General features: G+C 44.2%; 1 protein-coding gene across 3 annotated transcripts in view; it reads right to left on the bottom strand.

Moving 5' to 3' along the window:
* obscnb (obscurin, cytoskeletal calmodulin and titin-interacting RhoGEF b) overlaps window positions 1-16,580 on the bottom strand; it is an 896,193-nt gene that overhangs the window by 835,739 nt on the left and 43,874 nt on the right. For all 3 annotated transcript variants that reach the window (XM_038798455.1, XM_038798456.1, XM_038798458.1), the window contains exons 5-6: window positions 11,438-11,704; window positions 6,854-7,138 (exon numbers count right to left, since the gene is read on the bottom strand). In XM_038798455.1, the coding sequence (XP_038654383.1) occupies window positions 6,854-7,138; window positions 11,438-11,704 (552 nt within the window). The remainder of the gene's footprint in view (window positions 1-6,853; window positions 7,139-11,437; window positions 11,705-16,580) is intronic.

The following is a 16,580-nucleotide window of genomic DNA, read 5'->3' as shown; positions in this document are numbered from 1 at the left end:
AGGCTTTGAGGGCCGAAGAACCTGTTCCTGTGCTGTAATATTCTTTGAGATTCCCTTTTGTAGCCTGTATGAGCAGCAGGTGCACCCATGAAGCCTCAAGTACATCCCCCTTCTTCACAGCTCCTCACTCAACTCCATCCTCTTAACCCGGCATTTTTCTCAAGTCTCTGAGTCTTCCTAGAATGGTCACAACCTTTAAAAAACTATGACATCCCTTGAGAACCTTTGTTTTTATTCAATTTCATGGTCCAGTAACTTTAACTAGCTTTTGATTGAGGTTAATAGTTTTTACACAGCAGGCAGGAGTGGAGTTTTGTTTATTTAACTTTCCCTTTACTGTTCAATGCATCTGATGTACCGCCCCCATCCCCATTGTTCCTAACCTCAAATAAACACCCTTTTACTGCATGACAGCTGCAGGCACCTTCAAAGTAGCTCGGTGCTTTCAGTTCCTCTTTTCTAACCAGTGTTTGGATGTTTATCATCAATGGGTCGGAAAAATGAGGGAGGAGGGTAATTCATATGCATTCAACCTTGAAGGGAAAGATAAATAAACAAAGATTCTGACTGCCCTATGGCAGGGTTTGAAAATTCCGGTCATAGACAAATCCAGGTTAATTAAGAAAAGCCTTCATGAATTCTTCAGAAAATATGTGTTTAACAAACTGGCCAGAATTTCTTGAAGAGGTAACATAGAGGGTTAATGAGGACAATGCTGTTAACACAGCACACATGGATTTTCAAAAGGTGTTTGATACAATGCCACACTAAACTCGTGAGCGAATATTTATCGCGTAAAAGGGAAAATAGGGACATGGATAAGAAATTGGCTGAGTAACAGAAAGCAGAGAGCAGCAGTTAACGTTTTTTGGGCTGGAGCAAGGTTTGAAGTGGAGTTTCCCATGGATCAATAGAGACCAAGCCCTAACCTTGAGGGGCTAGGCCCGCTCCGGCCGGCTGGCGTGGAAGGCCTTTGGCGCCACGCCAGCCGGGGGGGGTCCACCGACCGGCGTGATTCCCGCCCCCGCCGAATATCTGGTGCCGGAGAATTCGGCGGCCGGCGGGGGCGGGATTCACGCCGGCGGGGGGGTCGGAGAATCCAGCCCCAGATCAGCCAGGACTGAATGGTGGAGAAGATACAATGGGCCGATTAGCCTAATTCTACTCCTATGTCTTATGGTATATCAGATGACTACGTGGCTGTAGAGATGGTGTGAGGAGGAGGGTTTCAGATTGCTGGAGCATTGGTACCGGTTCTGTGAGAGGTGGGACCTGTACAAACTGGATGGGTTACACCTGGGCATGACCAGGACTGATGTCCTGGGGGGGGGGGGTACTTGCCAGAGGAGTTGGGGAGGGTTTTTAACTAATATGGCAGGGGGATGGGAACCTATGTAAGGATTCAGAGCAGGGGAAATCAAGAACAAATGAAAAACCCAGCAAGGAGAATAAGAAAAAACATAGGCAGAGAAATCACGGGCCAGTATCAGATAATGACACTGTAAAAAATAGCAGGGACCGGTCAAGAAATATTAAAAGAAGAAGCCTTAAGGTTTTGTACCTGAATGCTCGGAGCATTCAAAATAAAATGGATGAATTAGTTGTGCAGATAAATGTAAAGGGGTAGGATATAGTTGGGATTACGGAGACATTGCTCCAAGGTGACCAAGGGTGGGAACTAAATATTGAGGGCTATTCAGTTTTTAAGAACAGAAGAAAGAAAAAGGTGATGGGGTTGCATTGATGATTAAAGATATTGATACAATATTGAGGAAAGATATTAGCACAGATGATATGGAATATGTATGAGTTGAGATAAGGAACACCATGAGGCAAAAAAGTATTTGTAGGGATGGTATACAGACCACCAAACTGCAGTGGCAATGTTGGGAGTAGCATTAGACGTGAAATCAGAGATGCATGTATTAGAACATAGAACATAGAACATAGAACGATACAGCGCAGTACAGGCCCTTCGGCCCACGATGTTGCACCGACATGGGAAGTCAAAAACTAAAGGCCATCTAACCTACACTATGCCATTATCATCCATATGCTTATCCAATAAACTTTTAAATGCCCTCAATGTTGGCGAGTTCACTACTGTTGCAGGTAGGGCATTCCACGGCCTCACCACTCTTTGCGTAAAAAACCTACCTCTGACGTCTGTCCTATATCTATTACCCCTCAATTTAAGGCTATGTCCCCTCGTGCTAGCCACCTCCATCCGCGGGAGAAGGCTCTCACTGTCCATCCTATCTAACCCTCTGATCATTTTGTATGCCTCTATTAAGTCACCTCTTAACCTTCTTCTCTCTAACGAAAACAACCTCAAGTCCATCAGCCTTTCCTCATAAGATTTTCCCTCCATACCAGGCAACATCCTGTAATTGATACATTGTATTGAAGGAACATCTGCAATTATGGGGTGAATTTAATCTGCATATAGGTTGGATGAATCAAATTAGTTGCAGCGCAATAGAGGAGGAATTTCTGTAGTGTATACAGGATGGTTTTCTGGACCAATGTGTTGAGGAACCAACTCGGAAACATGCGATCTTGGACTGGGTATTGTACAATGAGAAAGGATTAGTTGGTAACCTAGTTGTGAGAGAACCCTTGGGGTGAGTGCCCATGAAATGATAGAAATCTTTATCATGGTGGATAGTGATAGTTGATTCCAAGACTAGGGTCCTGGATCTCAATAAAGGTAACTACGATTGTATGAGGCATGAGCTGGCTATGGCAATGGCAGGCATTCAAGAAATGAATAGGTGAACTTCAAAAGTTGTTTGTTCCTATTTGGTGCAAGAGTAGAAATGGAACTGTGGCCAAACCATGGCGTACAAGGGAAATTAGAGATAGTATTAGATTCAAAGAAGAGGCAAACAAATTAGCAAGAAAAAGCAATCGACCTGTGGATTGGTAATAGTTTAAAATTCAGCAAAGGTAGACCAAGGGATTGATTAAGAAAGGTAAAATACAATATGAAAGTAAGCTAGCGGGGAACATAAAAACCGACTGTAAAGGTTTTCTCTAGAGAAAAAGATTGATGAAACGGGAGAATTCATAATGGAGAACAAAGAAAAGGCTGAGGAACTAAATTCATACATCGTTTCTGTCTTCACAAAGGAAGACATGAATAATGTACCAGAAGTTCTGAGAAACACAAGTTTTAATGAGGAACTGAAGGAAAATAGTATTAGTAGGGAAATGGTTTCATAGAAATTAATGGGATTGAAGGCACATTAATCTTCAGGACCTGATAATATTCATCCCAGAGTAAGTAAGGAAGTAGCCCTAGCAATAGTAGATAAATTGGCAGTCATTTTCCAAAATTCTTTGGATTCTGGAATGGGTCCTGCAGATTGGGGGGTAGCTAATATAACCCCACTATTCAAAAAGGGAGTTAGAGAGAAAACATGGAACTGTAAACCAGTGAGCCTAACGTCTGTACTAGGGAAGTTGCTGGAGTTCATTATCAAGGATTTCATAGCACAACATTTGGAAAGCAGTGGTATAATCAGACCAAGTCAGCATGGATTTACGAAAGGGAAATCATGCTTGACAAATCGACTGGAATTCTTTGAAGATCTAACTAGTAGAGTTGACCAGAGAGAACCGGTGGATGTAGTTTATTTAGACTTTCGGGCAGCACGGTGGCCTAGTGGTTAGCACAACCGCCTCACGGCGCTGAGGTCCCAGGTTCGAATCCCGGCCCTGGGTCACTGTCTGTGTGGAGTTTGCACATTCTCCCTGTGTCTGCGTGGGTTTCGCCCCCACAACCCAAAAATGTGCAGAGTAGGTGGATTGGCCACACTAAATTGCCCCTTAATTGGAAAAAATAATTGGGTAATCTAAATTTTAAAAAAAATATTTAGACTTTCAGAAGGCTTTCAACAAGGTCTCACATAGCAGATTACTGTGTAAAGTTAAAGCGCATGGGATTGCAGGTGGTGCCTTGAGATGGATAGAAAGCTGGTTAAGAAACAGGTAGCAAAATTAATTAATTAATTGAATTAATGGGTCTTTTTTCGATTGGTAGGCAATGACTAGTGGGGTACCGCAGGGATCTGTGCTCGGACTGCAACTGTCCACATTATATATTAATGATTTGGACAAGGACACAAATGTAGTATCTCCAAATTTGCAGATGATACAAAGTTGGATGGGAGGGTGAGCAGTGAGGAGGATGCAGAGATGCTTCAGCAGGATTTGGACAGGCTGAGTGGGCATATGCATGACAGATGCAGTATAACTTGGATAAATGTGACGTTATCCATTTTGGTAGCAAAAATAGGAAGGCAGATTATTATTTGAATGGATGCAAATTGAGTAAGGTGGAGACTCAGCAAGACCTTGGTGTCGTTGTGCATCAGTCGCTGAAAGTAAGCATGCAGGTACAGCAGGTTGTAAAGAAGGCATATAGTATGTTGTTCTTCATAGCTAGAGGGTTTGAGTATAGGAATAGGGATTTTTTTACTACAATTGTATAGGGCATTGGTGGGGCCACACCTACAATAGTATTGTGTGCAGTTTTGGTGTTCTTGGGAGTGCAGTGAAGGTTTGCCAAGCTGATTCCTTGGATGGCGATACTGTTAAATGAGAGATTAAATCAGTTTGGATTATATTCAGTGGAATTTAGAAGAGTGAGAGGGGATCTCATAGAAACTTAGAACATTTTGACAGGATTAGACAGGGTAGATTCAGAAAGAATGTTCCCGATGGTGGGGGAGTCCAGAACTAGGGGTCATAGTTTGAGGATAACGGATAAATGATTTGGAATAGAGGTGAAGAGTGTGGTGAATTGGTGGCATTCACTATCACAAAAAGTAGTTAAGGCAAAAACATTGTGGAATTTCAAGAAGGAATTAGATATAGCGCTTGGGGCTAAAGGGATCAAGGGATATGGGGGGGGGGGGGGGGAGGCTGGAGCAGGGTATTAAACATGATGATCAGCCATAATCATAACGAATGGCAGAGCAGGCTTGAAGGGACGAATGGCTTCCTCCTGCTTCTGTTTTCTATGCATGTTTCTATGTGCAGGGCTAAATTTTAAAAATTGCCATTGATACGAAACTTGGAGGCATTGTGAATTATGAGGACAGTGTCGAACTTCAAAAGGACACAGACCAGTTTGTAGAATGGGTGGACGAATGCAAGATGGGGAATATGAAATGAGTAATTTTGGTAGGTAGAATATGGACAGACAACATAAAATAAAAGTTCCAATTCTGAAGGGCATGCAAAAACAGAAGACCGGGGTGAAATGTGAATCATTCATTGAAGGGCAGATTGAGAGAACAGTTTATGAAGCACACCACATTCATAGAGGCATTGAAAAACTAGAATAAGCAGATTACATTGAACTTATATAGCACACTAGTTCAGTCTCAGCTGGAGTACTACGTCCAGTTCTGCGAGTCATACTTTAAGAACGATATGAAAGCACTACAAAGAGTTCAGAAAAGTTTAACGTGAATGGTTCCAGGGATGAGGCATCTCAGTTATAAAGATAGATTGGAGATGTTAGGACTACTTTTCTTGAAGAAAAGAAAAGATGAGAGGAGCTTTGGTAGTATTTCAAATTAAGTATTTAAAACCATCAGCGGTCTAGACAAAGTAGCCGCAAGGACGAAGGGAAGATTTGGATTGGATTTGGGTTTATTGTCACATGTACCGAAGCACAGTGAAAAGTATTATTCTGCGTACCGTCCAGATAGATCGTTCCACACATGAAAAAAACATCGGACATACGACAAATACACAATGTAAATACATAGACACAGACATTGGGTGAAGCATATGGAGTGTTGTACTACTCGGTTAAGAAGATGCATGGCAAGACGTCCTTTAAAAAGTATTTGATGAGCACTTGACCCATTCGAGGTTATGGGCCAAGTGCTGGCAAATGGGATTTGGATTGGCAGATCAGGTGCCTTTCGTGCGGCAGTGCAGACTCAATAGGCCAAAGGGCTTTTTCTGCTAATCTGAGTTAGGGAGAAACTGTCCCCACTTGTGAAGGGTAAAAAAACAAGAGAGCACGGATTTAAAATAATTGGCAAAAGAAACGTGAGGGATAACGTCTTCACGCAGTCAGTGGGTGGGATTTGGAAAGCTCCGCCCGAGTGTGTAATGGGGCAGGTTTATTTGGGACATTCTAAAGGGAATGAGACTGTTATCTTAAAAGGAAGAATGTACAAGGTTGTGAGGATAAAGTGAGAATTAGTATTAGGTGTATTACTCATTCAGAGAACCGGTGCAGACACAGCAAGTCAAACTGCTTCCTTCTGTGCTGACTCTGTGAAACTGGAAAAATTGGGAAGGGGAGTTGGGGGAAAAAACTTTCTTTCCACTGGTACCAAAACAGAAACCAAATTGTTGGTGTAACTCAAAGAAATTATAAGTATGTGTGTCAACATTTCGGACAATCTGGCCCATTCAGTTTTGTACATCATAGGTTAGTTCAGTGAAATTAACTTACGGTTAATATAATGGTCAGTGCAAGACAGCCTACAGTCACTTACTGAAACTGACGAATACACGCTGGTTTAAAACTGAAATCCAACTTTGAGTAAGTCACTCTTTAAAACAAATCCAAAACTTTTATATTTTATTTCCTAATCTTAAAGTATTTCGACAGCTCTGGTAAAGACCTTATTGGTTTGCTGAAATCAATAGTTTAATTAGGCTTGTCCTAACACTGACGATGATATATTTTAAATTAACATCAAAATAATTAATTTATTTTATATTTTATAATATTTCAACTACCTACACCTTAGTTTGGTTGGCACTACGACTTTTGAGATGACATGCACATTTACTGATAAATGCTGAATAACATACACACCCTTTATACAGAGCTGAAATGACATTTTATTGCCATCACAAACACATTCGTAAATCCCAGCATCTTCTAAAGTTACATTGTTGACCTTCAAGATGCGGCGTTGATCCAAAGATTGAAATTCATACTTCTTGCTCGACTTGATCTCCTTGCCATCTTTTGTCCAGGTTACTTTTGCAGCTCTAACAGAAATCTCAGCAATAAACTGAGCTGTACCTTTCAGTGAAGCCAAAATAATCTCCTTTTCTGCTGACTTGTTTCTGAAATTCACTGGCGCCAGTGGCAATGCTATTAAAAAAGGACATCATTCAGCTTTTGTTTTACAACTAAGAAAGTTATTTTCTGTTTACATTTAGACTTCTCCATGCCCCATTCCATTTTCTGATGAACAATATGCAAAGGCAGGCAAGTGGATTCTCCGTTGACGGGATCCTCCGCTTCGCCTGCAGCGCACTCACGACCGTGAATTTCCTGATGGCATTGGGATGGCAACAATGGAAAACCGCATTGGCCAGCTGTCGGTATGATGATCCCTCTGCAGGCGGGGGCATGCTACACCAGAAAACGGATGCGGCGGGGCGGAGAATCCTGCACAACATCTTTCCAAACTTCTACAACCAATGATCAGAGTCAATTCAAAATTTTAAAATCAACTCCAGGAATTAATTTTGTTCCCAAATGAAAGCTAACTGGGTATATAAAGCCATAAAGAAGTCAATAAAAATATAGATATTACAAATAAGGGATAGTTAAAAAGACAATTATATATGTATTCAAAGCATTGATTCTGCCACAGTTAGTAACTGTGCATAGAGTTTTCAGCACCCTATTATTGAAAGGACATTAAAGCTATTAAAAAAACACTGAATGTAGCTTCACCAGGAAGACACCAAAGATGGAAACGATAGACTGGGAATACTGTAATTAGAGCACAGAGGATTAAGGAAATTTAATAGAGATTTTTAAAATTATGATGGTTTTGATAGGGAAAGGCTATTTCCTCTCAATAGGGAGTAAATGACAAGCAGTCATCAATCTAAAATTATCACTAAGATAGTGAGGAAAGAGATTAAGGTAATATTCTTTTTAAAGGAACTTTGCTTTGATGGGCAGTTGAAGGAGAAATCATTACTTCTTTTAAGAAAAAAATTATTGGATATGCGGGGGCGATTCAACAGGACAACTTCTAAGTATAATTTTGGGCGCAGTTGGTGGGGTGTTTCTTAATGGCCGTGTTAGCGAGACTGTGGCTTGTATTTATGGCACTTCATGCCGGAAATGAGTCCCCATAAGCTCTCCAATACTGGCCGTCTTGCCATCTGATTCGCCAGACATGCGCCTCAGCGTCTCACCACTAACAAGAGGGAGCTGCTTTTAAACACTCCATCACTCCAAGTCAACACAAGCATGGCAGCAGCAGCCCTGACCAGGCTTCTTGACACTGTGGATTTAAGATGGAACATCCTGTTCCCCTGAGGGGATCGGAGGAACAGCAGCAGAGACACCAGTACCACCCGAGAGGCAGTGACAGCAGCTCTGTGTTGGCAGCATGACCAGGAAGACCGCCGTACAATGCCAGAAGTAGACCAATGAGCTACCCTAATCGCATGCCAGAGAATTCTGCTCAGCTAGCGATCAGAAGCACCACCCGCAGATTCAGACTGACTGGCTAACCTGGCGGAATTTCTTCATTTGAGAACTGAGTAGAACCTACTCAGTTAATGGTAGAGAGTTAGGGAAAGTTACAGAACAAAGAGATCTGGGAGTACAGGTTCATAGCTCCTTGACCAGGCGGACAGGGTGGTGAAGAAGGCATTCAGCAACCAGACTGTGCCAACCTGTGCCACAGGGCAGTGCCAGGCGCATGTTCCTCTCCTCCTCGGGGGCAATACTTACATTTCCGCCCTGAGAAGATCCCTTTGACTGAATCACGTTTTAAAATTGCTGTTGTAAATCTCGCCGACATTATGTAATATTGGCGAGGTTTGAATATTTGGGGGGGGGTCATGTGGGTGGTGGCTAATGTCATCAAAATGTATGCTAAAACATGAAATTGAGGTTCTCACCCTTTATGGGCGTGAACCCAATGACGTGACTGGCAAAAGGCCATGGAAAATTGGGAAACGCAATATCACCAGCGAGAATCATGTTTACCGATTCTCAACTTACTGTCCGTCGACATCACCGTTCTCTGACTGCAAACACAGGCTGAAAATTATTCCCAGGATGTTAGACAGGTATAAGAACAGAACATAAGCAGGTCAGGCAATTAAATCTGCTTCGTTTTGCTCTAGCAAAGAACTGTCACAGACATATGGCCCAAATAGCTTTAATAGTTCTATAGTTTAGTGTTCTAAAGTTGAGAATACTATGGTGGTGATTTTCCACTCCTATTGTTTTCAGCTTTGGCAACAGGGATGGAAGATCTTGTGAGAAGCCCAAATCACATTTCATGCCAACATAAAAGTGTAAAGTGAGTTAGTCCCTGCCTTCTGCCAATGACATAACGGGAATCCTAATGTTCAATGTCGGGAACATCACTATAATTCATTTACATTTTTTTCAGGCCTCTACACTTGAATCATTCCCCTACCTGTAAGAAAATCCATTCACATCAAGGTGAGGGCAGACTGGTGTTACGTACAACTTGTCCCCCACGACGTGCACCTTTTGGGCACACCTCCCAAAAGAGCTCAGGTGCATCACTAGGGGATGAGGGTCATGCCCATGAACTGGGCACTGCCCCCCGCACAAACGTGATGTTGTCCCTTGAATCTTTTTTAATATTTCCAACGATATGGTGGAGAACACTGCTGTTAGCGCTGGCAGCTTCAATGCCGCTTTACCCGCCCACTGTCACACACTGCCAAATGCAGGCAAAGTTCCATCTCATAACAACGAATTAGCAGTTCAAGAAGGCAAAAGTGCAGGGGCAGCCCCCACAGCTGTTCTTTCCAGGAAGCACTTGAGAACAAGATGCAGTCTCACTATTTAAAAAAACCTGTCGTTAGGAAAACACCTGCTAACCCGAGTTAATGTATAACTGCAGAGCTATATAAATAAACAATCTGATTCTCTCCTTTGAAACTGCCTTGACATGTCAGTCTTCTAGCCATAGTCTTCTATCCTTTAAAGGGCAATTAAATTGATTGTGAAAACCAATTCAAAAAGTTTCGACCACTTTGAAGGAATAACTTTTACCCTCATCTCACAAACCTTTGAACTTAGCATACTGATGGACTTTTTAAAGAGTTTAAGGATAAAGATGAGAACACTTTCACTTTATTACGGTACAACTTTAATTTATACATACTGAGTGACTGTTCAATTTTTTTCTCATCTTCTATAAGGGACCTCCCTCGGCACCTTGGAGGCAATTATTGGGAGGGTACTGACCACCATGCTGGCCCCTCGGACTGCAAGCTGCTAGGCCCATGTTCCTCAAGACTTGTACCACTTCATGCCAGTCGTACTCTTGGCTAGGTATGCCAGAGAACTCCAGCTGGCGAGTGAAAAGTACATCCTGCCAATCAATGAGATGTGAAATAGCTCTAATGAACTATTTTCATGGTGTTGCCAGGTCGGGAAGCCTGACTGGGACATTGTTAAGGGCACGTACGGGGACCCGCAACGGGTCTGCCGCCTGGCACTGCATCCTGATTTCAGCCTGGCACGGGACTCTGAGGGTCATCATGAATCCCGTGTTTAGTGGGCGGCCCCAGAGAATCCCAGCCATAATATAAGCTATCTAGAATGCAAAAGTTTTTTAACCACTGGGCTCACTATAATTAGCTAGAAAATGGAAGGTAAAAGCATATAGTTCTGTTCATAAGGTCAAGATTCAACATCGAGTAGCATGAACATCAAGAAAATAACTGAAATCCAAAAATATAGCAACCCACCCTCACTCTCAGACCCTAGTCTGTAGAGTATTAATTTCATTAATTTTTTTGGTTGCCTGAGGGAAAAACCAAAACATTTTTAAAACTGCACAAGCATCCTCGTGGTTGCTCCGTAAATAAATAACAATAACAGCATGCTCATATAACCTCTAATGTAGATACTAGCTTACCAATTGTGAACTTCTTTTGACTATAAACGTAATACTGTTACCACTTGGAATATTGATATGTTTCCCAAATAGTGGTCTTCGCTGATATACAAATATAAAAGTGGCTTGTGTACTGAAGGACCTGCGTACTCACAAAATGGGATAGGGCAGGGGACTTGGACTAGATAGGGTGCTCTTTCAGGGGGACTCAAAAGCTACTGATATTAATAATGAGAATCAATAATGATACATATCCATATCCTACACTATATCATGATTTGACAACTCACTGATTCCATTTAGTCTCAATCAATATTTTAATGAATTTTCCCTTTCGAGAGAAGACTGAGGGGTGACCTGATCGAGGTGTACAAGATTATGAGGGGCATGGACAGGATGGAGAGGGAGCAGCTGTTCCTCTTTGTAAAGGATCACCCTTGAATTAGGGTAGACATTCATCAAGGCCAAATATTTCTTGAAAAAACAATAACATAATTTAATAAACAATCAAAAATCAACAGCAATAATTTACTCACCTTTCACTCTTAATTTAGCAGTGCTTTCAGTATTGCGCGCTACAAATTTCACTTCAATGTCATTATCCAATGACCTCACTTGTTTAATTATTAGTGTGTGTGTATTTTTAGTTCTCTGTATTGTGTAATTATCATTGCTTTGTATAGCTTTTCCATTTAAGAACCACATCCCAGGAGCAATTGCAGATAGTTCAACAAAGAAAGTGGCATCTTCACCTGTTGAAGCTTCAACATCTTGCAAAGGTTTTTCAATAGAAGCTCTAGGTTCTGTTAGAATAAAATATGCAATATATTGTTAGCCATCACATTCAAACAAATTTAACTTAGAACCACAGGATAGAACCATAGAATTCCTACAGTGCAGAAGGAGGTCAATCAGCCCATTGAGTCTGCACCAACCCCCTGAAAGAGCACCCTATCTAGTCCCAGTCCCCTGCCCTAACCCCACCTAACCTGCACATCTTTGGACATTAAGGGGCAATTTAGCATGGCCAATCCACCTAACTTGCACATCTTTGGACTGTGGGAGGAAACTGGAGTACCCAAAGGAAACACACGCAGACACGGATAGAATATGCAAACTCCACACCGACGGTCACCCAAGGTGGGAATTGAACACAGGTCCCTGGCGCTGTGAGGCAGCAATGCCACCATGTCACCAATACCTGCTGAATCGAGAACCCTAGCTAAAGGACCAAATAAAAAGCTACGGATATTAATAATGAGAATCAATAATGATACATGTCCAAATCCTACACTATATCATGATTTGACAACTCACTGATTCAATTTTGTCTCGATCAATATTTTAATACATTTTCCCTTTCGAGAGAAGAATGAGGGGGTGACCTGATCGAGGTGTACAAGATTATGAGGGGCATGGACAGGATGAAAATGAAAAAATGAAAATCCCTTATTGTCACGAGTAGGCTTCAATGAAGTTACTGTGAAAAGTCCCTAGTCGCCACACATTCCTGCGCCTGTCCGGAGAGGCCGGTACGGGAATCGAACCGTGCTGCTGGCCTGCTTTAAAAGCCAGCGATTTAGCCCAGTGAGCTAAACCAGCCCCTGGATAGAGAGGGAGCAGCTGTTCCTCTTTGTTAAAGGATCAGTCACAAGGGGACACAAGTTCAAGGTGAGGGGCAAGAGATTTAGGGGGGGATTTGAGGAAAAAAGTTCTGGAATGCACTGCCTGGGAGGGTGGTAGAGGTGGGTTGCCTCACATCCTTTAAAAGGTACCTGGATAAGCAGTTGGCATGCCAGAACATTCAAGGCTATGGGCTGAATACTGACAAATGGGATTAAGTAGGTGTTATAACCTGCCCGGATCCTATTGGCTGGGGACAACTGGTTACCCCATGTTCTTTAGGGAATATGTGCTACCCCAATAAGGGGGGAACGGGGCAATCATTAGCAGTGCAGTTGTATAAATAGAGCTGGCCAGTGTGGTACCGGTCAGAGCGGCAAGCAGTAGTGAACGGCTGATACTTTATCCATATTGTTGTCACGAAAGTTACTTTCTGTTTGACTCTACAAACTCATGTTGGATTCTTCATGGCCCTCACAAAAGTAGGCAAGTCTTTCATGGGTTGGTGCAAACTCAATGGGCCAAAGGGCCTCTTCTGCACTGTATTATTCTGTGATTCTGTGACCATAGTATAAAACAATTTTGTTACTGGCATTCCTATTCTTGACTTTGCGAAGTTTTCAATCACTTCAGAGAAAGACCAAATCCTTCACATCATTTAAGTAACGAAGGGCTCACACAGAAAAGCAAAAGCACTTTGTTCAGTTGGAACAAGGTGGCCCAGAACAAAGCAGCATTCCACAGAAACTGCCAGAACAATACGAAGTAACAGAAAGCAAGTTAGAGAAGCTAAAGAACAGAAAGGTTCAGGAACCAGGGAATGGAACAGAAGAAAATTCCAGGCAAACTGTGAAGTCAAGGGCATGTACAGGGATTGAAAACAGGTGCTGTTCAGTGAAGTTAAGAATGAGGAGCAGAGAGAGAGACTCCAAAAAGACAAGCTGAAGGATAAAGCTAAGTGGGCTTGTGAAAAGTCAGAGATCCATTGTGATCCAAAGGTTGGTGACACCTTAATAAGGCCTGTGAAGCAGTGGTGTTCTATTGGCACAACTAGATATCACAGAGAGTCAAATCGGGCCAAACGATGACAAATCCCCTGGACCTTATGGCCTACATCCTAGATTTTTCGAAAAAGAGGGCGAGTGTGGGGAAAGTCATGATTCCGTGAGCTTAACTACTTGGAGACGCAGCTCGTGCTTCATCCATAAGGAGTGGATATTAAGAACTGAGAAAATGCAACCTGAAGAAAATGAGTGTGTGTACAATGTGATCATCCTAGCTTTTTTCTTAAAATGGGGGTCACATGATGCAAGTGTGGTCGTGTCTCTGTGAGCTCTGGCACTGCTCGTTTTATAATCCTTTTTTTTATCCTGATGCATGGCTCATAATCACTTTTTCTTGGCGTGTATACACTGGGCGAGATTCTCCGCACTCACGACGGTTCGGAGAATAGCGTGGCTCGTAAAATTTTACGGCCACGCTGTTCCGACGCCCTCCCGCTATTCTCCCCCCCCCCCCCACGCCCAACTCCCGACACGAATCGCTGCCGCCGTTTTTTTACGGCCGGCAGCGATTCACAGCTGATAGATGGGCCGTGTTCCCAGCCCTTTACGGCTGTTTTTACGAACGGCAAACACACCTGGTCTGGCCGTTCGTAAAAACGGCCGTAAACACTCGCATTTTATAACCATGGCACCGATTGGCACGGCCATACCACGGCCGTGCCAAGGGTGCCATGGGCCCGATGCCCGCGCACTATTTGTCCTTCCGCCGCCCCGCAGTATCCATTCGCGGGGCGGCTGAGGGGCATCCCGGCCTGCGCATGCGCGGGTTTCGCGCAAATACGCGATGACGTCATCCGCGCATGCGAGGGTTGGAGTCTTCCAATCCGCGCATGCGCGGCTAACGTCATATGACGCGTCAGCCGGCGCTAACTCAGGCAAGCGGGCTTAACGAAATTCGTTAAGCCCGTGATGCCGGAGATTACGGCGTCGGGCTGCTAGCCCCGACCGGGGACCAGAATCGGTTCCCGGTCGGGAAGGGGGTGGCTGGCGTCAAACCCACCCGGATTTGACACCCGCCTTACGATTTCTCCCCATATGGGAGAATCTCGCCCACTGTGCTTTGCCCTTGGAACAGTTTTGGGGGAAGTATTGATGACACCAATGCCAATAAAATCCTCAAAAAAAAAGGAGTAGTCAGAGGCACCTGGGGCACCTCAACATGCCGACTTGGTTGGGGAGCAGAATCTGGGCCCAGTGATCTCGCAGGCATTGCATTTGACTGCAAACATTATCAAACATTATCAAAACTCGTTGTTCTAACATAGAACATTAATGCTCACTCAGATGAACTGCAGAATACTGGCAAGAGGCTCAATGAGGTGGAAAATAGAATCCTTCAGTCGAGGCTTCGCTGCACTTCTCTGCAAGGCATGTCAGGGGCGGGATTCTCCCAGCCGTGGGCTGGGCCAGAGAATCCCCGCGACCGGGCTCCAACGCCAGCATGCGATTCACCGCTGGCGCCATTGGCGCCGACGTGTTTGCCGCAACGCCGGTCGCGGGCCGCTCTATGCGGCCGATCCGCTGGTTCACGGCCCGGGATGGGCCAAGCGGCCGCAGTTAAAAGGCTGAGTCCCGCCGTCGCCGTCCACACCTGCTGGCAGCCGGCGGGAACTCTGCGTGCAAGGGTCGGATGGCGGCCTGTGGGGGGGTGAGGGAGGCTCCGACCCCGGGGGGGGCTCCTAAGCGGCCTGGCCTGCGGTCGGGGCCCACCAATCGGCTGGACAGCCTCTCTGTCCCCTGGCCTCTTTTCCTACGGGTCAGCCCTGTACTCCTGCGTCATGTTGCGTCGGGGCCGACGCATTTAAGGAGACCACCACGCATGCGTGCATTGGCGCCGGCGCCACTGTGCATGTGCGCGTTGGTGCCAGCGCCACTGCGCATGCGCTGATCCCGTGGTGCACAGTTCACGGTGGGATCAGCAGCTGGTGCGGCATGAACCGCTCCAGCGCTGTGCTGGCCCCCTGTAAGGGCCAGAATTACTCCTGACAGCAGCCCATTCACACCGTCGTAAAACACGACAACGTTTACGACAGCGTGGACACTCTGCTGCGGGGTGGGAGAATCCCGCCCAAGATATCTTGATGGATATGGAAAATCGGGGCCGGAGGAAGAATATCCATGTGGGCGATGGAAGGAAATTCATCTATCCATAATATCCGTGTGATTAGTATTCCAGGCGGAGCTGAAGTCAAGCTCCAGGTTGAATTGTTGAAGGCTGGCTGTCACGCTTTTTTTAACCTTGACATGAAGACTGGGCGGATTATCCTCGAAGGAGAACATCGTATCCTATCCTTGAAGCCCAGGGACAACTATCATCCATGGCCTATTATCATACAGTTAGGTAGATTCAGGGACCGACAAGAGAGTTTTGGGGACTGCCAGGCATGGTGGCTCAATGATGGGGAAAAAGTCTCATTCTTCCAGGACTTTTCGTCAGGAAACATTTGAAGGCTTTTGAATTCGGTATGCCCTGCACTACCTGTTGTCCTGAGGGTCACACTTGAACGGTCCGTTAGGATGCTCCATAAACCTGCTGAGGCTTCGCCATTTTTATAATCTGTAGAAGGCAATAATTCAGAATCACGATCTGAGGTTCCTTGTTAATGGTGGTCTGTACACCCTGTAATTACTTCCTTATGTTGATCATGTACTGTGCTTTTTCATATGAAGAAGGAATTCCTGTGACTGAGCCATGAGCCGAATTTCACCGATCATCCTGTTTAGAGTCATATTCTGCAGTTCATTGTTGTTAATACTTGAATATATCCCCGATAGCTGCATCTCTTAACTGATCTGGTTACGTATTTTATCTCATTGATAGGGGCAAGCCTATTAGTGAGCATGTTAGCAACTCTTCACTTGATATCCTGTTATGCTGATGAGTTCCAAGTCTCTCATTCAACCTATCCCTTGTAATTTGTTATACTGGTATCCTGAAGTGAAATCTGTCGACTATTGTGTTTGAAGTCATATTTTGCAGTTCTTCTTCAAT

This window comes from Scyliorhinus canicula, chromosome 5 (assembly GCF_902713615.1).
Source record: "Scyliorhinus canicula chromosome 5, sScyCan1.1, whole genome shotgun sequence".
In the NCBI taxonomy this organism is placed as follows: domain Eukaryota; kingdom Metazoa; phylum Chordata; class Chondrichthyes; order Carcharhiniformes; family Scyliorhinidae; genus Scyliorhinus; species Scyliorhinus canicula.
Note: the sequence above shows the minus strand (reverse complement) of the source record. Positions and strands in the feature narration are given on the sequence as shown.